General features: G+C 38.4%; 1 protein-coding gene across 2 annotated transcripts in view; it reads right to left on the reverse strand.

Annotated features, from left to right (window-relative positions):
• Positions 1–24,557, reverse strand: part of exoc6b (exocyst complex component 6B) — a 113,756-nt gene that overhangs the window by 30,382 nt on the left and 58,817 nt on the right. The window contains exons 16-19 of one of the 2 annotated variants that reach the window (XM_016246614.1): positions 16,786–16,897; positions 15,359–15,493; positions 15,062–15,241; positions 2,376–2,517 (exon numbers count right to left, since the gene is read on the reverse strand). In XM_016246614.1, coding sequence (XP_016102100.1) covers positions 2,376–2,517; positions 15,062–15,241; positions 15,359–15,493; positions 16,786–16,897 — 569 coding nt within the window. Of the gene's footprint in view, positions 1–2,375; positions 2,518–13,030; positions 13,178–15,061; positions 15,242–15,358; positions 15,494–16,785; positions 16,898–24,557 lie in introns of those variants that run through there. The other variant, XM_016246623.1, reaches the window with a different exon arrangement.

The raw sequence follows: 24,557 nt of genomic DNA on the forward strand, positions 1-24,557 counted from the left end.
TGTCTCTTGGTCTGCCACCGGCTTTGTGCGGCCCATTGGAAAAAAATCATCATCAAACTCTCATTAATTCTCCCCCAACGTTGATCTGACAAGCCAGATAGAAGGGATGTGTGGGGATGAGGGGGCTGCCTTTACCCCGTAAACCAAAACCTGATGCCGATTCCCATGAGGCCGCTCTCCCAGACCAGTGGCGTGGTACTGAGTGAAGGGGCCGACAAAACTTGTGAAAAGCCAATGGGCTGGGGGGGTGTGAGGAGCACAGGAGTTGTAGAGGTTTCAGAGGGCCATTGGACCTTTCTGTGCCTTTGGACGGGAACCCGTAAACAAGCGGTTTCGCCATTCTGAAAAACAGAACATTTGACACACAGGGACAAAACAAGCCGGGGCCAGGAGAAATCCCTTTCACCTCGTGATGCTGCGTGCCTTTCTTGCCTCTCACGCAAATTACACGCCTGCCATCTTTATTTCTGACCCCCGCAAACGCTGAGCCAGCGACTGCTTACCCTCTCGCTTTTGTTGCTGCGTCTCGGTCCGGGACTCTGTCAATTTTGCGAACTTCCCGCTCGCCTTTTTACAGGAGAGCGACCTGCAAAGGCGGCATGGTTCACGTGACGCGTGTCAGAGCGCATCTCATCAAGATTCAAGAACAGGGACCTCTAGGCTTTCACCTAACTGCCACATACCAGCATAAAGCCCTGTTAGTGACTATGCTAAGAAACCTCACGAGGGATAAGCAAGGACAAGCTGTCAAGACCTTTATGCTCCCCAAAACTGAACAGGAATCAACTCATGATGCTCGCTCCCTTTGAGTGTTCCATCGCCCACTTGTGTTGCCGTACAGGTCAAAGAGGCACAGCAGACACGGGAAAGGCCAATCTCAGCTTAACAGAGCCTCTTGTGGGCTCAAGATAAAACTGCAGTGGTATGATGACTGATAACCTTTAACTAAGAAAAGAAAGTTATTAGAAAGTATTCTAGTATATCACTGAAAGTTCATCTATATATGTACTCAATCTTAAACGAAGAGATTATGAATTGCAGAAACACTTCACAACTAAGTCCAATTCCTTAGTCGATGCACTGGATATAATTAACAGTATCATTAACAATAGTTCAATTAAACCCTACTAAGACTGAAGTCATGCTTATTGAAGCAAAAGACCCCTTTAAAGGGTACAAGAGCTTGTCACTTGGCCAGTACCCTCAAAGGGACATCTTTGTACATATTCACCCCTAAAGGGTTCATAATTAATGGGGTACAAATTTGTCCTTTAAAGGGTACTGTCCCAGTGACAAGCTGTTGCACCACTAAAGATACAATTATTGCACATTTTTTCCTGACATTGCTACCATCAGGATGCTTGTCCGCACCTTTAACAGTACACAGTGTTATTCTTTCTTTTAAAACAGTTTCCAGACATTCAAAACGCAGAAACCAGAACACCTGCACTTTACGGTTTACCCATATTTAACATTATTTAGGTCTGCTTGTGATCAAACATATTACACATTATTTGGGCCTGATTATGATAAAGCTTCATAAAAAGATCCTTATCGTTTCTTGACTTCATGGTGTCTTCACATTTGCCTCCCTCCCCACAGCACAGACACATCCAAACTATTGATAGATTTAACCACAGACATATCATCTGTGCATTCAAGTGGTTACATCTTTAAGAAGTTATTTTAGTTCTGTTATTATTTATTTATTATTTAATTATTTCCTAAGACCAAACCTCGAAACTTCCAGAAACCGTAAACACAGTGAACTCATTCACCAAGACTGTGTATGGGGGAGGGTTTTTTTTTTTTTACTTGAGTGGTATTTTGATTAAAGCTCAGTTTTGTGGTTTGAGGCATACAGATACATGGGGGGGTGCATTCAAATCAACAGGACATAGTCTCTAAAAATGAAAGCAATCACTGATATGGTACTTATAAGGCTGCTTGGTAAACCAAAGCAAACCACACCAAAAAGGTGGCATACGGTGTGACTGACATGACCGTTTTACGGCGAGGGTCGTTTCTCTCTCTCTGCCTGTGACCTACGTGTAATAGCGTGTGCTGGCGGAGGATCATGGGAAATCCATGTTTTAGCTGTTTTAAAACTAGCTTTAGCTGTGGTCACATGCAAAGCCGTGAGGAGAGATGATCCAAGCGAAAAATCTCAGGTGCTAGCCAAAAATGCATACTCTTCTCACCTTTTTCTATAACTTTCACCTCAATCTCTATAAAGTGGTGTCAAATAAAAAGTTGGTTACAGCACTGTGCCGTAAATTTGTAATTGGGCCACAACAGAATGAAGCACAATCATGCAATCAGGTTTAAGGAGGCTTATGAATGGTCATTCAGCTTTTGCTCCAGGTCAAACTTACTCTCGCACTCTTTGACATCCACGTTGAACTGCTGCAGGGCTCCCATAGACACTTGCCTGACATCAGCCTCCAACAGCAGCTGTAGCAGAGAGGTTGAAAGGTGTTTACAGGCTGACATACATGCCGTCTGAGCCACCTTCCCCTACAGAGAAAGAAGGAAAGGGAGATGTGAGGTTCACATATGGGGTATCTTTCACATACAGTATGACCCTCTCCAGCAGGTGGTAAAACTATGGATTTGAATTAAGTTTGCATGTTTCTCCCCTGATTTTTATCCCTGTCAAACTGAATCTCATGTGATACTCAATTAATATACTTTCAATCAATTGAGTCTGCTGCATTCTGGTCTCTAATGTAGTCTCCATGAGCACACACACACACAAGAAACACAACTGATATTGTATTTACAACCAAACAAGTCCATGCCTACATGCAATCTCACAAACATAAAAAGTGGAGCTTAGCAGCACTCTGGTGGACATTTAAGCCGGGAGAACCGCAATGCTGTTTAAACATCAACACACGTTCACCATCACACATGCAGATGCACACACAATTCCAGCTCCAAGCCGAAAACCTCAAATATGCCCTTGTCTGCCGTCCAGCACCTTCCTGACATTCAGGCTAATACTTCAGGGGAGATCCAAAGCTATTAATATGACACTAAACCTGAAATAAAACAGCAGACTGGAGGGCCAAGAGTCTATGTGGGATTTTTATCTGATGGGGTCAAAAAATAAAAACAAAACACCATTATACAAGAGGACTTCCTGCACATTGGAAATACTCGGGCAATAAATCTAGTGAAATGAGGGAGGAATACACAGTAAATCCATAGGAGAGAGAGGGAAAGATCTTTTTATCCCTTTTTTGCCCATGTGCGATGGGCAGAGAATGGAAGGAAAAACAGAAATCAAGACAATGCCCTCTTTGCTTCGAAGTCATCTAATCCTTTCCTCTTCTTCTTCTGTCTCTCTCCATCTGCCATGGAAATTCCACTGTAGTCATTTCTTAAATGAAAGCCACTAGCATCAACTAATCAATGCTCAGGTTAAATAAAATCAAATAAAACAAGCACAAATAAGGTAATAATAAAATTAAGACAAAATATAATAATAAATGTATAAATATTTTAATAAAATATAATAAAATTCAAATAAAAAAGTAGGGTAAACGTACCTATTAAGCTCACCAAAATCTACATTGAGACATTTTTAGTGCACAAGATATTGGTTTCAGTACAAAAAGTTGTTAAAATAAAAGATTAATCTCTCACACAAAAATATTTAATTTTATTTTAAATGACAAAAGCATTTCAAATTAAGATATACATCATTAACTGCAAAAAGTCCGGCTGTGCTTAATGGGTACATGTACCCTTTAAGCACACCCAGTAAGCTCACATCATGTTTTATTAAAAATTCTTGTTTATTTTAAACAACCTTTTTAAAGAATAATTGAATTTTTTGAAGTCAATCACACACACAAAAAACAGAACACAAAAATCAAGCAACAAGGCATTCAATTTGATCAGTTATATATTCATAGTGAAGTGTCATTTAAGCACATTACAACATCTATACTAGTCCATGTTCAGCTAAGTAACACAAATTCAAAAATCAAATAAAACAAACCAATAAAACATTTGATTCACAGGGATGAACACAGAAACTAGCCTCATTATGAAGCCTCTTATTAAATGGATTTAATTTATTATTCAACTTATCTATAGTCTCTTAAGGCTGGAATACACTACACAATTTTCGCCCCAATTTTCCACTGATTTACAGCCTGGAGAAGTTGATGCTAGTTGCCAAAGGTCAGAGCCAGGGATGAACACAGAAACTAGCCTCATTATGAAGCCTCTTATTAAATGGATTTAATTTATTATTCAACTTATCTATAGTCTCTTAAGGCTGGAATACACTACACAATTTTCGCCCCAATTTTCCACTGATTTACAGCCTGGAGAAGTTGATGCTAGTTGCCAAAGGTCAGAGCCAGTCTGCAGATTTGAGTTGACAGAATCTATAGAAAATCAATTAACTTAACTTAAAGTGATAAGTTAACCATCAGTTAATATTTAAATATCTGTTTATGAAGTATTTACAGAGATGTTCAATGTGGAAGAGCTTAAAGAGAGCACACTGAGCTTAACGGGAGCAGAAACTATTTTTTTACAATTTCATGTAATATTTATTAAAATGACAAGTTTGTGCTAAATAAATAATCTAGGTCATGCATTAAGTTCATACATATTTTATTATGAACAACTACTATTAGCTATGAAATTATACTTTTTCTTACTGATGTTACACTGCAGCTGTGTGATTTTCATAGTAGTGTACCCTTTAAGCTCACCTTAAAATAATATGAAACTAAAAAAAAAATAATAATAAAATATATATATATATATAGCAGTTTAAACACCACAGACCAGCAATAAACTATCAATTTATAATATTATGGATGTAAAAATACAAGCCAGTAATGCCTGTGAAGTAATATGTTAGCGTAGCACACAATCTTATACAGCTAGTCTGCTAACTGTGTTCTGTAGCATCTGCGCTATGTTGCTAAAACTATCTTTTGGATCTAACTGTAATTATTTCCCACATCCAGTTTCCAGGTTATAATCTGCCAAAGTCTAAACATTAATCTCTTAATTTTACAATAAGTAGTGAAACTTACCCAACATAAAAGGCTTAAATATCTAAAAACTGCACATTTAAGCGGCTCCTCTTTTGGTGAAAGTTTTCAGACAGCTTTCAAAATGGCCGCCAGACAGTGTGAACACATGGAGACCCATATCTCAGGCAGTGTTGCCAACTGCTTTCAATTGAAAGTAGCTAAAACTGGTAGCTAAATGTCACTAGATGACATCACAATGGCAAATTCACTGATCTATATAAAGATGAACGTAGATCAGTGGGCAAGATGAGAACTTAGATAAGGTTTGTCCAAGAAGTTGCTATATTTGTCTCTAAACTTTTGAAAAAAGTCTCAAAAGGAGCGGGGAAGTCGTTAAATCTAGCTACAAAGTAGCTAAATTGGCAACACTGTATCTCAGTGTGCAATGATCTGATTTACTTGAAATTACAGGAGGTATGCAGTAACAAACACATTAATTTGTTAAGACATCAAGTATGATAATACATTATTTTTTATTTTTATAATCTGAGCTCAAATATGGAAGTGTGCTTAATGGGTACGTGAGCTTAATAGGTACGTTTACCCTAACACAAAATAAAATAAAAATAGAAGCTTAAAAAGTATTTAAGCCACACTGAATGAATGTCACTGCATTTGAAAACAAAATATCAAGCCAGGTGGCATCAGAAAAGCAAATAATGTGTGACCTATTCTCAACTAACTTTTCTGAGCCAGATCTAACCAACTACTCCAAAGTTGTTCATCACTTTAACTATGGACATGTTTTGCACTTGCACCATCTTTAAAATGAATTCCACTTCCACATCATATTCAATGAACCTCACACAGCGTCACCACGCACATCAGTTGGCCATATGGCTGTGAACTACACTTAGCCTAAGGCTTCTTTGTACACAGTCATATAAAGTATACAGTACAAACACACACCTAACCAACAAAGACCTGAATGGTTCAGGTCAGGTGGGGTCAGCAGGAAAAGAGGAAGATGGAGGAGTGTGATTGTATCCTGTGTGGGCTCAGGTCCCATGTGTAACTGCTCTAATTCATCTCCAGCAGCTTCTGAAATACCTATGGCCTATGTTAGGGCTGTGCAATTAATCGCATGCAATTGTCATGCGCATCTAGTCAGTAAAGCCGGTTCCGTGATTGGTAGTAAATCACCATCACCTGTTTTCAGATTGAGAGGCATTTAATAAACAGAGCCGTAGTTCACTGACAAGCTACACTCTTAAAAATAAAGGTGCTTCAAAAGGTTCTTCAAGCGATGCCATAGAAGAACCATTTTTGGTTCCACAAAGAACTATTCAGTCAAAAGTTCTTTAAAGAACCATCTCCTTCTTACCTTTTTATAATCAGAAGAACCTTCTTTCGCCCCAAAGAACCTTTTGTGAAACAGAAAGGTTCTTCAGATGTTAAATGTTCTTTATGGAACCATTTAGACAAAAAGGTTCTTCTATGGCATCGTGAAGCACCTTTATTTTTAAGAATGTAGGCGATATCGCGTTGATAATCGAATGCGATTCATCTGCGATTATGAATACGCTATTGCCTAATTGTCAGTGAACTACGGCTCTGTGTAGTGAATGCCGCTCAATCTGAAAGCAGGTGATGGAGATTTACTACTAATCACGGGACCGGCTTTACTGACGAGATGCGCATGACAATCGCATGTGATTAATTGTACAGCCCTAGCCTATGTGTTAATCTTCAGATGACATGGATATAACCAGTCGAAAACAGTTTAGTGTGTTCGACATGACGGGTACAGAACATGGCTTAACAAATACCATAGAACAATCAGCACAGCTACACATACGTACACAACATTGCAGTAGTATTCAGCCAGCCACTAATCAGGCTGAAGCACTAACTAGGCGATTATAGATGATTAGAGTGCATGCTATGCACTGCAGTGATTAAAAAATAAACACGCTTGTTTTCCGGCCTACCGTCTGTGTATGTGTAATAGCCATAATAAATCACAGAGGCCAAAGTAGTAAGGGGTTTGTTGTTTCTGGTCCTCATGGTGGAATGAAGACACACATGGGTACCTGTCTCCTACTGGGGACACACTAATCACTCATGAGTCATTTGGTCTGATTGGAGTGAGGCGTTTGTAAACTCAATGTGGTGAGCTTTGATTTTTTTGCAACAGAGTCATAACTGAGGATTGCACAATCGTGGAGGGGGTGAATAGATACTCTTTATATATTGATCTGTAATTTATATGTGCATTCTTATTTTCTGCTGTTCAATTAATGAAGAAAAGAAAACACTGAAGCCTTCAATTCTATGGTGTGTGCACCATAAGCGAAACGAATATTCTCATTGCGTTATTGCTCTAGATTACTCGCGGGATGTTCTTCGTGTCTCTCGTGTGAATAAAAACATTGCGTAATGCTCTCCTCCATTTTTTGATACAACTGGACGTGTCAATAAGCTTTTCGCTGATTGGTTTGCGCAACAACGCGTCATGCAAATTTTCTGCTCGAGTTGGAAGACGCGTAAGACGCAACTGAGGCGTAAATCGCCCAATGCGATTTTACATCTATTTGTGTCTTTGCATTGACTTTGTATGTAATCTACTTGTGTGAATAGGGCTGGGTATCGAGTTCGATACTTTTTAGCCACCGACCGAATTGCCTTGATACCATCGAGTATCGAAAAACGTCTCATCGTTCGGTACCAAATTTTGATACCTAAGGGGTTAATCTCATCAGCGTCAGTGAGCCAATAAGCCTGCAGCACTAGACTAGAAGAGGTGCGGCACAGATCGATCAGTGTTTGACATCTGCGAAAGCGATTCGAAAGCACACGGAGCAGTCTGCTCTCTTTAGCTCTCGTGGTACTGTAATACACCGATCAGTCTGCACTGCACAGTCGGTCCACGTCAAGTCAAACACACCTACTAGTTTACACCGGTTACACTCAAAGATGTGGCGCACACGTGAGGCTGTAGTGTGAATGCGTCCCAGCCCCCTTAGATGTAAGGCTAAATTTACACTGGTGTGTTTATGTTCTAAAATGAAAACGATCCTTGTCATACTGCCGTTTCCACTGCGTTTCAAGCCGGCTTTCCACAATCTCTGACAAACGACAAGCGACAGACTGGTCATTTAGTTATTCATTTCCAATGGAGAGTAGCGCGGGAGCTGCGTGGAGTTCTGATCATATGAGCTATGCTTTTTAAAATGAACACGCACCAGTGTAAACATAGCCTAATAGATGTGTAAACTGAAGACTATTTGAGGTTTATTAAAACTATTTGCACTGATTTATTGTGTTGGTTACATTTTGTTCCTTTGTGCAGTGGCTCAGGAGATGAGTCTTTGAGTTTGTATACATCAACAAGCTGAAACATAAAACCAAAGTTTTTTTTTTTAGATAATGTAATCTTGTTAAAATTGATTTCATAAAATTGGTATCGGAAAAAGTATCGTTCAGGAACCGGTATCGAAGTCAAAGTATCGGTATTTTAAAAAATTTGAACGATACCCAGCCCTATGTAAGAATACTTACATTTGCGGTCCTTGTTACAGTGTAATTATATCTTCAAAGGGGTGGTTGACTGCTTTTTTTCTAGGCTTGATTGCGTTTATGGGGTGCAGTCTAACATGTGTGTTTTTTTTTTTTTTTTAAAACATAATTTTTTCACATAGTTCACTTTAATTCTACACCGCTCTGTCCCTTCTCCTATAAACGCTCTGATGATTTCCTGGTTTTATGAAGCCCCTCCCTCAGAAATACGCAATGGGCTCAGATTGGTTAGCTGGCCTAGTGTTCACTAAACCGCCTAGTGCATGACTGCACATCCAGAAATTAGGTTAGATTAGGGTTTGGTCTAAGGTTACGTGCATGTAATTTTGCATAATGAATTGTTATTATAATAATTACATGTAACGCGTGTAACAAGGACACCTTAAAATAAAGTGTTACCAAATTCGCTTTTGGTGTGCGCACACAGAGTTACTGGACATTAGCAAAGAAAATGACATAAGAGCAACTGGAATTGATCAATTTACATTTCTAATTTAGTAATTTTATTATTTATTTTAAACTTTTTTTTTTTTTCACGATTTCTGTTTTTTAATAGATAAACTGAACTAGACAGTGAAGGAAAAACTACTTTTAAAAGCATCAGATTAAGTTGGCTGCCTTTGAAGAGGTTAAAATAAATAAGTTGTAATGACTGTAATGAATTCAAAATGTTGAAAAAGAAGATGCGTCTAAACTCTTGAACAATGGTGCATGTATCACATTGCGTATCATAAGTGAAGAACTTTTATATGGACTGAAAACAGTAAAATTCTGGGCTTCACAGGCGAATCAAGTGATTCATCTCAGATGCATCCATTTACTGGCTTCAACCAGCCATGTATAAATCTGAACAGATTAGCTACTGTCAACACTTAAACACAGGAGCCTTCGTTCAAAGATATGTGTGTTTAGGGTCTGATTTAAACAGTTCTGCTTCGTATGGCACACCCCTCTCACAGTAGCACATTTGTTTTACAGTTCAGGTCAGGGGGATGTTAACAATTAGCTCAGGGGCTCAAAGGAGGGAGCGAAATTCAAAAAAAAGGAAGAAAGTAGGAAAGGGTAAAATGAGTGAACAGTTAGAGGCTGCTTGCACTCCTCTCCAGTCCCCTTAATTAAACAAAGGCTCATCGAAGCCCTCATTAAAAACTACTCAAAAGCAATTGGCTGTCAAAATAAACAGAACACATGGTACAGTGAGACAGAAAGAGAAACAATAATAAAGCAAGAGAGAGAGATAAAGAGGAGGAGAAATATTAGAACAAGGGTTTCTGGACAGTAGGCCAAGGATGGATTTCTTAAAGGGGTCATAGGATGCTACATGTACTTTTACAAGTTGTTTGAACTTAAATGTGTGTTGGCAGTTTGTGTACACAACCACCCTATAATGATAAAAATCCACCCAGTGTTTTTTTTTTAAATCTCTTTAAATATGTTTTCCCCTTTCTCAAATCGAGCCGATCTCAGATGCCAGTCTGTGTGACCTCACACAGACTGGACTGGTGTCTTACCTTAGACCCGCCCTGAGTGATTTGTCATCAGTCCGCCATTGTTTCCGCTGGAGCAGATGTAGACAAGAATGACTCCTAAGAGATTGAGGTGTTTCTGTTGTTGGATGCAATAATGAACATAGCAGTCCTCATTTACTCCCGACATCTGAGCCGCTGAACTCGCAGTGGATTACGTTTGTTTCTGAAGGGAATGTGCCCACAATCTACATAAATGCGTCTATGTTCGCGCGAATCATTCATGATCCAGCCTCATCTACAGAAGAAGTGAGTATAATGTTTTGCAATAAATCTTTGCAAATAGCCTTTCCTAATTAATGTGCTAATTAGCAAGTTTCAGGATGAAAGAGGCTAAAGTAAACAGTCTCTCAGAGCAGCTTGGAAAAGAGGGGCGGGGTCAGCAGAGCTCATTAACATTTAAAGGAAGATGCAACAAAAACGGCTTGAACTGAAAAGAGCTGTTTTTGACAGGGTAAAAAGGGTGTTTTTTACACTACCATTGAGAAATTTTAACCAAACTATGTTACAGACTTTTCATTAAAGAATCATATCAACTTGTGGAAAATGGGCATTCTATGACCCCTTTAATAATAATATGTTTGAAACGTCACAACACTTCTACAAACAACCCCAACACACACCACATGCGACCCCTGGGAAAACTCAGCAGAGAGCACAGAGGCTCTTTCGTTGTGCTCATATTTCAAACGCTCCCGCTTATTTATGCAACACACACCGATCCCTGTTTGTAAAAACAACGAATGTACACTCACGATATCCTAACGAGAAGCAGAGACTATCGCTCGAGGAGAACCGAAGCCTGTCTGCGCTGATTACGCTCTGGTCAGAGGAAGGGTGATAATATGTGTTGAACTTCCCGACACCATGCTGTACCGTTCCAGCATTTCACAAACACAAAGGGAAAACTGAGACGGCAGCCAAAGAGTTTGGAGCTCCAATCAGGTTTTAAGTAAATAATGACAAATAGTGCTCTTCTTACAAGGTGCTTGATGATATAGATATGGAAGGCCTTTCTGTTACCTCTGGGTTTCCACAGCTACAGTACAGCAGGCCAAGAAGCAAATCAGAAATCCAACACACATTTTGACACCTTGCTTTGGAAATGAATAAAAGAGCTGTTTGAAAACTTTTAACAAAAGCCAGGAGAAGTTTTCAACCAGAAAAAAATGGATGATACTGCGTGTGATCAAAACAGGAGTTGTGGCTCCCACTCTTTGAAAGACTTTCTAAAGATTACCTACCTGACTAAAACCACCTATTCACACTATGCACATTTTGGGATACTGTATTAAAAATACTGAAAGGAAACACTTAAAAGAAGAAAAAGAAACCAAAATATAATTTGATATGGACACATTTTTTAGCATGAAGACAAGATTTTATTTGAAATGGAAAGGCTGCTTTATTCAGAAATTGTTTTTAATTAAATTCTATTCGGAGTCAAACTTGAATGAAAAACACCTAATGACAAAGCAATCATTCCACTGTTCAAAAGTTTGGGGTCGGTAAGATTTTTCTAAAAAAGCCTCTTATGCTCACCAAGGATGCATTTATTTAATCAAAAATACATTAAAAAAACTGCAATAATGTATCAAAAATACATTTACAAATGTACCAAAAATACAGTACATTTTAAAATACAATTTATTCATGCGATGGCACAGCAAGATTTTTAGTAGCCATTACTCCAGTCTTCAGTGTCACGTGATCCTTCAGAAATCATTCTAATATACTGATTTGCTGCTCAAGAAACATTTCATATAATTATCAATGCTAAAAGCATTTGTGATGCTTTGTAATGCTAGAACAGCATTATTTGAAATAAAAAATATTCAGTAAAATGACATTTTTTCTCTCATTTTTGGTCACTAATGTGTTTAACTTGCTCAACAAAAGCATTAACTGCTGTAAAAATAAATAAATAAATAAATCTTACTGACCCCAAATATTTGAATAGCAGTACAAGTTTGTTGACAGTAAATGTTGGTGATTTAAGACAACACCAGCAACAACAACCATTGGTTATGCAATGAAGCAGAGCAGAGTTCAACTTCAGGCAAATGTACAGTGTGAAGTAAACAGCGACTACAAATGGGAGAGCAGACAGGGGAGCTCATGTGATCCACCTCATACATGTAAAAAGCAACAATCAAGATTTTGAAACAATACCACTACCAAATTAAATAAGAAACACAAAGCCAGTGATACTAGCAGACAGAGTGGAACGTCTATGTTGTGGCTGCATAAGACACTACAAGATAAAGCTCTCCACATTTTCAGAGCATCTTGCCAGCATCAGCTTCATAATGACAAGTTAATGCCACAAAAACACACTGAATGTTGAGATTGCACACAAACACTCACAAAATGTATGCTGAAGCATGTCAGTCTATGAACAGACCACCACATAGAAACAGTGTGTTATGGCACAAAAAAGGCTCCACAACCCTAAGTGACCTGCCAATCATTCAGTTCCATCAAGAAAAATACTGTTTTTCCAATAAACTTCAGGAAAGGAGTTGACATCATGAATTTTTTTTTTGCCTCAACCCATTTATAAAACCACAGTGTGCAGCCAGGAACTCAAATCCTGACTGGTACCTGTCGTTCTCGCTGCTCTTAAGTATACATGAGTGGGCCTTGTGTGTTTAATACAGGCCTTAACATGCTTCATACAGTAAATCGCCATCATATGATGCTTTAAGTTGTCAGTACATGGTTTTATGCAAACATCCATTGTCACATTTCAAGAAGCTTGTTTACTCTGCATGTAAGTGTATGCAAAGTAACATTATTGGTGCAGGGCACACAAAAACTCACACCATTAACTGAACTTTACAGTAAAGATCTACAAACAAATTCTAGAAACCTAAGCAGCACTTGTCACCTCATTTGTGTTCCATAACAAGCATTAAAAATCCATCCAAAAATCTATGAGTGGGTCAGATGAACACCAGGCAGCATGCGGAAGTACTGTGACGAGAAATGGCCAAGGTTATGCCTGAAGTTAGACCACACTGCAACCATACTCACCGGTAACGTGGCGTGCTCTATAGCATTGCCCTACAGAAGATAGACAGAGACAAAATTTTGGTCAAATGTCAAGTTCATGACTCCCCCTGGGTTCAAATGAAGTCGGTCAACCACACTGCCCCGTATCAACTTGGCAGAACTGTTTACGATCGATACTGAAAGTCCCTCTGAGTGTCAAAGATGGTTTGTGGTCAGGTGGGAAAGGCCGAGCAAGCGAGCGTGACTGATGGGACTGTGGCTTTGGAGTCATTACCAGAGTTTTTGGCTGTGAACTTGATTGCAGGGCCGCTTTCACACACACAAAAACGATCAGTTCTTGACCTTTCCTGAAAACCATCAGGAGTGTGAACTGGGGCTGATTGAAACAGGATGCACTATGTTCACATGCAGAGCTGGAATGTGCAAACACAATAATATAAGCGGCATATCTGGAAGAGTACAAGATCGTTTGACTGTACGTGTGTTGTTCTGTTTTGTGTGTACGTGCGTGTATGCGTCGACTGAGAAAGTGAGACATTCAGCCTGACCGTAACCCGACCTGGGGTTGTACAAACATTGCCCCCTGTTGGTGAAATCCAGCCAACAATGTGAGGGCTGTCTGCAGCGGGCTGAAAGGGTCATACTTCTCTGTTACTGAAAGCTTAGAAAAAGGGCAGTCAGGAATTTAAGAGATTACAGGAGCGCAGGAAGCCGCATTACTGCCACCAGCCCTGGATCAGAGACAATCCCAGCCAGTCATGCAGACACAGGAAGGTGTTTGGTAGGAAGGAAAACTCTTAAATTCTTTGATTATCAGAAATCCCTCATGACAGGGGTCAGGGCCGGGCTGTGCCAGTGCTAGACTTCCTTACCCAAAGCTGAAACCTAAGGTCACGCCACAAAATATCTTTAACTCCATGTCAGCTGAGCCACACTGGGGCTTGCAAGCCCAGAACACTGCAATCCTCTTACTTGCTACGAAAATACTTAGCTTTCCATCAAAGTTCAAGTGTACTGTTGAGTACAATCTCCTTTAAAGCAATGGTGTCAAATAGGGGAGACCACAGGCTCAGGCAGAGCATGTTGGGTACAAGCATGGATTATGGCCTGGGCCAACAGAGCCTGTGCGCCAGGACCTCAAGGTGAAAAACAAGTAGCATGACAAAATTATTTTTTAAAATAAATTAAAATATTTTATTCAGCTAGGATGCATAAAATTGATCAAAAGTGACAGTAAACACACAAAAGATTTCTTTCAAATAAATGCTGTTCTTTTTACTCTTCTATTCATGAAAAAATCTTGAAAAAATGTAGAAATATTAAGCAGCAACTGTTTTTAACACTGATAACAATAAGAAATGTTCTTGAGCGTGAAATCAGCACATTAGAATGATTTCTGAAGGATCATGTGACACTGAAGATTGGTGTAATGACTGCTGGAAATGTAGCTTTGTCACCACACTGAATTATATTTTACATTTAAATAAATTACATTTTAAAATAGAAAAGTTATTTTAAATTGTAATACCGTTTCACAATATTGCTGTTTTTACTGTATTTTTGATCAAATAAATTCAGCTTTAGTGAGCATGGGACATCTGGTCAATCCCAAATTTTTCAACGGTAGTATGTATAAAACTGATGTAAATGAGCAAAAGAGAAGTGGAGTGAGTGCCACCCAAGACAGTCGCCTTTGTCACCACTACAAGATATCTTACTTCAGATCTATACCAACTCTATTTTTAAGGAGTACAAGTTGTAAGCTGCAATATCAGGAAGGATAGAAAGTCCAAATTCTCCACAGTTGCACAGGACCATAACCTTTTCTTGGCTGTGTCCAAAAAACATTTAGTTATATTAAGTAATCATGTAATTAGAGTGCTTTTACACAGAAATAATAAAAAATATTAATATGTATGTGGATGAAATACTCACGGGCAAGTGAGTGAACACTGCAAAGGTGCTACAGAGGAAAGCGATGAGGTCACTCAGGTAGTCACTGGCCTGCCCACCTCCCTGTGCTGCCGCCCAATCATAATCAGCCAGCTGCAGAAACTGGTCAATCTTTTGATTCAGGTTAGTGTAGATCTCCTCTTCAGCGGCATGCCTTGCATCCTATACAGACAGAGATGTGATCCCTAACCAGTCACAATACGTATTGTAAAAACACTGAATAATAATCCACACAATCCATGTGTGTGTAGGGGGAGGGTATGACATGCAGGTTCGTACCTTGAAGGTGGAGGTTCCATAGAGTTTGGTGGCATTAATGGTGTCAGGAGGCACGTTGGTTATGTTGGAGATGAACTCTTCTAGGTAGTGACAGGACTGCTCCAGGTGAGTGGTGTTGATGATGATCTGAACCAACTTTGGGAATCAAATGTGATTTCAAATGATGACTAATCCATTTTTGTCAAAATCAGTTTTTACTGACAAAGCCCAATTAGTTATATGCATGAAAAGGCCAAGATTTGTAGGTTTGTGACACTGAAGACTGGAGTAACGGCTGCTGAAAATTCAGCTTTGCCATCACAGGAATAAATTACATTTTACAATGTACTGGAATAGAAAACATTTATTTTAAATTGTAATAATATTTCACAATATTACAGTTTTTACTGTATTTATGTTAAAATAAATGCTGTCTTGGTGAGCATAAAACTTCTTTACATTAAAAAAAATTACCAACCACACATTTTTAAGTTGTTAAACTTAATTTACAGTTATGTTGCTGGATCAGCATCTTTTATTGGTAAAGGTACAACATTTAATAATAATGCAGCATATATTCAACTGCATAGGTAGTACAGTCATCACAGAGAAAAGTAGTGCTTTGGGGAAAAGATTCTGGAGGTATAAGTAATAACAACCAGCAAAAGCCCCAAGTGTGGGAGTAATTTCAAAGGGGAAAGGGCATAGAGAGGAAGTCAAGGGTGCGTTTAAAGGGACAGAGAGAATCTGTCTGTGGGAAACAGACCTGGAGCTGCTCTACGTTCAGTTAGCTGTTCTGTGGTGCAGAGTTTGAGGTCCACACGCAGGGCAAGGCGCTGAGGCACATTGGTGCTAATTGAGCTCAGACCTTTAACTTGGACCCGGTCTTCCCTCCCTCTCTTTCTCCAGTCATGGTGCACCATGCAGGGAGGGAAGCCCGATGCAGAGCATAGGTCACACTTCCGCACCTCTGCCAGATCCGGGGTAAGACAGGGGGATGAAGGAGCTTGATATCTGATCTGGTGTGTGTCTGTGTGTGTGTCTGTGTGTGAGTGTAAAGGTAGTAGTAAGACTAGACTTTGCTGTGCAAACTACCTGAAACCAACAATAAAGCTTTTGCTTTTTTAAAATACAACACTGAATGTCTTTCTTTCTTTCTCTGCTATTCTTTCATAATTTTCTCATCAGCGACACCCAACTGAACTGAACACATCTGGATTTGAGGGGTTATAAACAGGCCAGACTGCAAGCAGAATCAGCAGAGCAGAAAAGAAAAGAAACTAACCACATTTGAGCAAGAAACACGAGCAGAGTATAGCAAGGATGGAGTGAGAGCAGGGTGCAAGTGCCAGCCAATTGAGGCTGGACCGATACAACATCAATCAAGAGCAACATGGATGTTGGCATATAAACACAGAAACAGATGAAAGAAAATAAAAGATCCTCACCTCTGCCAGTCCTACGTTTTTCTTCTTTATGGCATACTGTAGACAGTGGCTAAGGGTTCGTGTGAGCAGGACGTTTGTAGACTTGCGGATCATGTCATCAATTTCTGTGGAGCTGAACATGAAAATTCACCTAATTAGAAATATAATTATAAATATATATTTATGTTTATATCTATAAAGCAAATCCATAACCACATATTCAGGATTGGAGGGACAAAATGTATCATAGAGGGCTGTGCCCTGCTTCAAGCAAAACAAAAATGGATTTACTTATTTCCTTTTTTTATAAGAAATAATCTGTTATTAGCTGACCTTAAAAATGTGTGAGATGCTCAATGTCTAAGTTGCTTAACCCTTTAAATTAAATACACTATTGTTAAAAAGATTGGGTTCAGCAGTTTTTTTTGTTTTGTTTTGTTTGTTTTGTATAAATGAATACTTTTATTTTGCAAGAATACATTAAATTGATTAAAAGTGACAGTAAAGTCGTTTAAAGACAGTAAAATAGTTACAAAAACAGTAACAGTGACTGTAAAGATATTGTTACAAAAAAATTTCTTCAAATAAACACTGTTCTTTTGAACTTTCTACTCACCTAAGACTCCTAAAAAAAGTATCACCATTTCCACAAAATATTAGAATATCATTCTAATATTGCATAATATTACAATACATATTAGAATGGTTTCTAAAGGATCATGAAATGCTGCAAAAAATTCAGCATTGCCATCACAGGAATAAATTAGGTTTTAAAATACATTAATACATTAAAAGACAAAACAGTTATTTTAAATTGTAATAATATTTCACAATATTTGTGGTTTAACTGCATTTTTATCAAATAAATGAAGCACTGGTGAGCTTAAGAGACTCCTTTCCATAACACAAAAATCTGACTGCGTAAACTTACTGTAACATATATAAATATAGACTTTCGATATATGCATTTTGTGCTACTAGTCTCATTGAACACTTCTAGAAACACTTGGTGCAAATTATTTCCTTTCAGACCCAACATATGGAGAGCAGAATCCCGAGCGAGATGTTTTTGTGGTCCTGATTTACATAAGCATAGTTCTGACTCGCAGTGTGTCCTATGTGCTTTAATCCTTAATACTCCACCTCCTCTGAGAGAAAAAAGGCACAAAGTGAAACCAAAAAGATGCAGTGAATAAGATGGAGAGGCCTACACACATTCAAACACTCACAGACTATGGGCTGAATTTAAAACCACTCTTCAGGTTTCAATAACACCCTCTGGGTTTCAGTAACGCATGTTCCAAAAACCAGAGAACAACCACACACAGATATACGGTCTAAATCAACATGAGGGGAAAAGGGGGGATATCACTTTTCTTTACTCTTCTCTTCTGTTTTACTGAAGACCGATGGGGTGGGGAGGAGTAAAGGGGGCTAGCGCTCGTTAGTACGGCTGCAGCTGTATCTTCCTCTACTCCCCCCCCCCCCCCCCCCCCCACCACCACAGATTGGTTCACAAATAATTAAGAAGAGAGTCAAAAGAAAGAAAGGGACAATATGTCTCAAACATGTCAGTCAATGTGAGCCAAGGCCCAGGGTGCAATAGTTTCCCCCCTCGATCTGGGCAACAAACGCATTCCTCGCAAATTACTAAATCGCCTCTCATTGTGTTGAGAAAAGCAGAGGAGGAATTTGAAAAACGTTCCTCTCCTCAGCAGGGGGAAAAAACTCTGAGCTCCCTCTGCTGACTTGGCAGGAGGAGAGCCAAACGGAGCAGAGAGATGGAGGACATAAAGAGAGAAAAGGAGGTGCTATCTGAAAAAGTTGTTTCCAGACCAATATACAGATTAAAATATTACCATCTACTGTCCCGCTGCAAACTCCAGGTAAATGTGAGACATTTTCTCTGTTGGTTTTGTTCAAAATTTGTGCAAATGGCATGTTGGGTTACGGTCATCGGTTTACACATGTTGATTACCATAACATAGCTCTGATTTTGTACATTACAATATGGAAATGTTCCCAGTACAGAACCTCAACTAGGGTGAAAAAGAAAGGCCTGGCTTTAAATCGAGGCATTGGTATTTTTGTGACGATCTGGAAACTGACAGTGTCTGGATGAATCCAAAGGCCTCTGGCTATTCCTCATCTTAAGAGGGAGGGGGCTAAGAAACAGAAAGAGAAATTGTAGTCTGATTAAACACAGACGCTTTACTGGCATTTACATTTGATTTATTCTTCCATTCAACTCTCTCGCTTTTTCAGTGAAAATTAGGGTGGGGGTTCGGTCTGATAAACAATGATCTGAGAGGAACAGATGAACAGGGAACCAACGGAGACTGAAAATGCCCAATTAACTTCATTGGAAAATGAGAAACTAAACATAAGGAGCAAGCGAGACAGATACAGCTCACATCAGTTAGCACAGAACGTATGTTCGTTAGCTATTCAACCATCACGAGTAACATTACAGCTAGCTTCAACTCAAGGGTAACTTTAGGTTAATACGGTAAATGAGCATTTGTAAAGTGGCTATCGTGACAGAGGTCTAAAGTTCGCTGGACATGCATTTGGGGGGGGGTTGCATATGTCTGGTCTCCAGGCACCTGCACATGGACTTGAGCCCCTTCCTTCCCACTCTGACCGCATCTCATCTCAATATTAGCAGAGGGAGAACACAAAGACTAATTGCCTCTGGTGGACTAGTCTGGGTAGTATGTTGCTGTACCTTTGCTCCTTTGGTGTGTGAGTCATAGGTTTCCGTTTCCAATAGCAACAGGTTTTTTTTCTCTACACCATTCCATATATACCCAGAATCCTGACCCCATCATTCAAGACCTTCGGTTGAACGCCATCTGGCTGCCTTTTGCCCTCTTACTCAATCGCACTTGCTAATTGGGATTCATTTGTACAAATATGTAAAATACGAAAGGATCCAGCGAGTCGAGACATTATTTGACAGTATTCTTAAATTAGCTCTGTGTATGGGGGATTTTGGCTTGATCTGGAGCCCTTGGGCCCCACACGCCGAGGCACAGACTCCTGTAAGCATAGCCAAAAGAGGTCAAATGTTTGTTGTTGAATTTTAACTGACATTTGAGCGTGGGGATCGGCCACGTTCTAAAAACCACATAAGGACATGACTGGTGAATGTGAGGAGGCAGTGAGTAGCCAAAGTCTTGGTAGGGGTCCCAATAAAAGTGAGACAACTTCCTCTGCCAACATACATACAGTGTTATATTATGGCATGGACACCTTTAAAACACAATACAAATGTAAAATACTAAATGGCTTCTTTTTCAGTAGTAATCCCACAGAGTTTAAAAGCCAATGTTTGGATTTTACCACTATGCATAGAATAATGTTTAGTGATGAATAGACACAAAAATGTGACTGCAGAATGACGGCACAGACTCCTGTAAGCATAGCCAAAAGAGGTCAAATGTTTGTTGTTGAATTTTAACTGACATTTGAGCGTGGGGATCGGCCACGTTCTAAAAACCACATAAGGACATGACTGGTGAATGTGAGGAGGCAGTGAGTAGCCAAAGTCTTGGTAGGGGTCCCAATAAAAGTGAGACAACTTCCTCTGCCAACATACATACAGTGTTATATTATGGCATGGACACCTTTAAAACACAATACAAATGTAAAATACTAAATGGCTTCTTTTTCAGTACTAATCCCACAGAGTTTAAAAGCCAATGTTTGGATTTTACCACTATGCATAGAATAATGTTTAGTGATGAATAGACACAAAAATGTGACTGCAGAATGACACAATTTATCAGACAGAATCTATAATTCTAGACAGCCATGTAATAAATTAGTTTTGATAATGTGCTATATGTTCTTTCTATCTAACCTAAAGGTGTCTCATTTACGTATATAAATTTCACCAGTGTGAATGCATGCAGATTAAATAATTATACAAAATAACTAATTAGGGAGATTTAACCAAACAATTAACTTTGACAAGAAAGAGAGAATACCACGGTTCTTGGCTGAATAACTTTAAACATATTTCCAATTATTAACACAAATTGGACATTTAAAAGCTCCAAAAAAAACAAAAAATAAAATATACAGTGTATGTTAGGCCCAATTTTGATTAAGGTTCTGCTTCTCAGTTACACTTTAACAGCATCAAATCAGTATTACTAATGTAGGTTTATTACATTTAATAATTATCAATTGGAGACATGAAAACAACTCATTTCTTACTCCTAATATTTTACTTGTACATATCCATTTCACATAAACTTAGATTAAAGTTACATGCAAACATTTGGCAGATGTGTGCAAGACGTGTGTATGTGTGTGATGTTGCACAAAATTAAAAGAAATGTTCTGCTTCTTTCAGACGCAAGCTTTAACAACAACAAATTTGGCTGTCCTAAGAAAAAAAAATAGAATAAAACAAATCAATAGAACAACAATATAAGAATAACACTCATATAATTAATTATTGCAAATGTTTTTAGCATAGTTTTTCCCTTAAATCATTCTGCAGACGGGATTGGGCCCCTCCACAGGCCAAATACTTTGACACCTCTGATATAAACCAAGCAGTTACCCTCAACGTCCAGAGCAGCTACACTCAGTTTAGAAGAGTTTAGCATGCACAGACTCTGTCAGACAGGAAAAAGGTATTATTGCTCATTTAAAGTCAGTGCAGTGATTGTAGAATGTATCTCCAAAAACAATACTTGTACAGCACAGGTAGTCTTTGGACAGGGCAATCATTGCTTGAAATTAAGCCAATGAGCCTTTTCAGTCTTTTCTACGGATATCATGGGCATCATCTATCTGACCACTCTACAGACGATACTGTTAAGAGTGTCTGGCTAGCTAGACAGTGTCTCAGACACTAATCGCTAATGATGATGATAATGGAGTAGTAATTTGGTAGGATGCAGGTTTCTACATGTTCTCGGTCCTGAATCATGTTCCCTCATTTCCTCAGTAAACCTCTAAACTGCAACACACACCAAAAAACTACACAAACATACACACAAAGATTAGGATACCCAACCGGGACATCCGCTTCTTAGGTAACCAGACCTGACGGGGTGCTCAAAGAAAGAGCCAGAGACAGAGAACATCAAACGATAACAATCGGGAGGACTCGTCTTAGGTGCATGGCGCAATCAGGAGGAGGCAGACGGAAATGCCAACGATAGTTCTACAGACAGTGACCTTTAGCCTCGACCCCTTGACCTACTGTTCCGTTTGGGAGATTAGGAGATGGGGTGAGATATCGGATCACAACACAACGTGACTGGGGTTGAGGAGTGTTTGGGAGATTAATGGTTGGAGATTTTAATAGAAAAGGTTGAAGGTCTGGTCCTAAACAAAGGTGACCCAGAATTTGAATCCTGCCTGAGTACGGTACTTAGTTTCAGGAAATTTTTTTTTTAGAAACTACTATATTTTAAGGTGCACTATTGAAAAGCGTATTGGTTCATGCAATAAAATGGAAATTAATTATTTAAAAATCATACAATGTGATTTTCTGGATTTGTTTTTTTTTATTCTGTCTCTCACAGTTGAGGTGTACCTACGATGGAAATTACAGATCTCTCCATTCTTTGTAAGTGGGAAAACTTGAAAAATCGGCAGTGTATCAAATACTTATTTGCCCCACTGTATGTCCAAATTAAACATGTCTATTTAATTAGTGACGGAAAGGCTATAGAAATAACTATATAAGCGTAGATACCAATTGACAAAAAATGTTCCCTTTATTCAAAGTGTGCACCACAGTTATGTTTGCATTTGGGGTCAAGTACGTTTTTTTAGGTTTTTGATTTTTATATTTTTGAATATAAAATAACTGTTCTCTATTTGAATACATTTTAAAATGTAATTAATTTCTGTGACGGAAAAATCACATCATTTATTTGTAACAAAAGTATTTTGTAACAAATGTCTTTACTGTCACATGTGATCAATAAAATTTGTCCTTGCTGAATAGAAGGATTATTTTCTTACAAAAAAAAAAAAAAGGAAAAAAATTGTAGTGCAATTGTTGATTGTCAAAGATTTTGATTTCATTCTGAAGAACCCTTTTATGCTGAAATGGTTCTTTGTGTTAGAGTTTAGGGTTCTTTATCCCCATGTTTCTCAAATCTGTAACTGTCAAAGCACCTCATTACTGATTTTCTGGAGTTCAGTGATCCAACTACACAGACTGCCAACACACTCTCAACAGGTAAATGATTTCATTCTTAAATTTAAATACAAACTTAACTTTAAAATTGTAACTGGTTTCTAAAAAAACATGTTCTTCTCTTTTTTTTGTTTGTTTTTGGTCAGCTGTGGGAACTTCTCTCCTCTTCTCCACTAAGTAAGTAAAAGAGACAATGAATTTATAATTCATATTGTTCGATTTTTTTTTTATTATTACTTGGGTTTATGTATAAACATACCCAGTCACAAAAAATATATATATAGTCAAACTATCCCATGAATTTATATCACTTTTTTTCTTTTAAGATTGTGAAGGGCTTGAAAAGAGTCCATTTTTGCTTTTGGCCTTCATAAACAATTGTTTTTACATAAACACACTGTAACTCTAAACTCAGTTGTGTATTTCAGATGCACCACATCCTGCAACCTCATCATCTGCAGAGAAAAATTGCCACTTAATCACAAAATGATAGACTTAAAGGCATCATATTGATTGGATTGTTGTTGTTTTACTGAAACTTGGTCTTCATCACATCTATTTTTGTGTTTTACTTATTTATGTTCGATGTCAATTGTCATTCATTAATGTATTCAGTTAATAACTGTTGTTAAGAGCACTGACGATTTTGCATGTCAATAAAAACATACCTAATTTGCACACCATGCTGCTGTTGTTGTTATTGTGGTTGTTGTTGTTGTTTTACTGTAAACCCCTAACCCAGGCTACACTCTAAGATGCCTCATTACTGATTTTCTGGAGCTCAGCCATCCAACTACACAGACTGTCAAGCGCACACTCAACAGGTAAATAATTTCTTTCTTAAAATGTCTATAAATGATAACTTTCAAATGCTAATTGTTTTTTCCATGTCTTTTCTCTTTTTAGTTTAAGAGAACATGTAAGTGCGACCAGCTCTATTCAGTTAAGGATACTACTCTCCTCTTCTTCACAAAGTAACAAAGATATTGAATTTATGGTCCATTTTGTTAGATTTTTTTATTACTAGGGTTTATGCATAAACATACCCAGCTATCCCATGACTTTATATTACTTTTTCCTTTTAACATTGTGAAGTGCTCACATACTACTTTTGGCCTTCATAAACAATTGTTTTTACATAAACACACTGTAACTCTAAACTCAGTTGTGTATTTCAGATGCACCACATCCTGCAACCTCATCATCTGCAGAGAAAAATTGCCACTTAATCACAAAATGATAGACTTAAAGGCATCATATTGATTGGATTGTTGTTGTTTTACTGAAACTTGGTCTTCATCACATCTATTTTTGTGTTTTACTTATTTATGTTCGATGTCAATTGTCATTCATTAATGTATTCAGTTAATAACTGTTGTTAAGAGCACTGACGATTTTGCATGTCAATAAAAACATACCTAATTTGCACACCATGCTGCTGTTGTTGTTATTGTGGTTGTTGTTGTTGTTTTACTGTAAACCCCTAACCCAGGCTACACTCTAAGATGCCTCATTACTGATTTTCTGGAGCTCAGCCATCCAACTACACAGACTGTCAAGCGCACACTCAACAGGTAAATCATTTCTTTCTTAAAATGTCTATAAATGATAACTTTCAAAT

The sequence above is a fragment of the Sinocyclocheilus grahami genome, unplaced genomic scaffold (genome assembly GCF_001515645.1).
Source record: "Sinocyclocheilus grahami isolate Dianchi unplaced genomic scaffold, SAMN03320097.WGS_v1.1 scaffold24.1, whole genome shotgun sequence".
Lineage (NCBI taxonomy): Eukaryota > Metazoa > Chordata > Actinopteri > Cypriniformes > Cyprinidae > Sinocyclocheilus > Sinocyclocheilus grahami.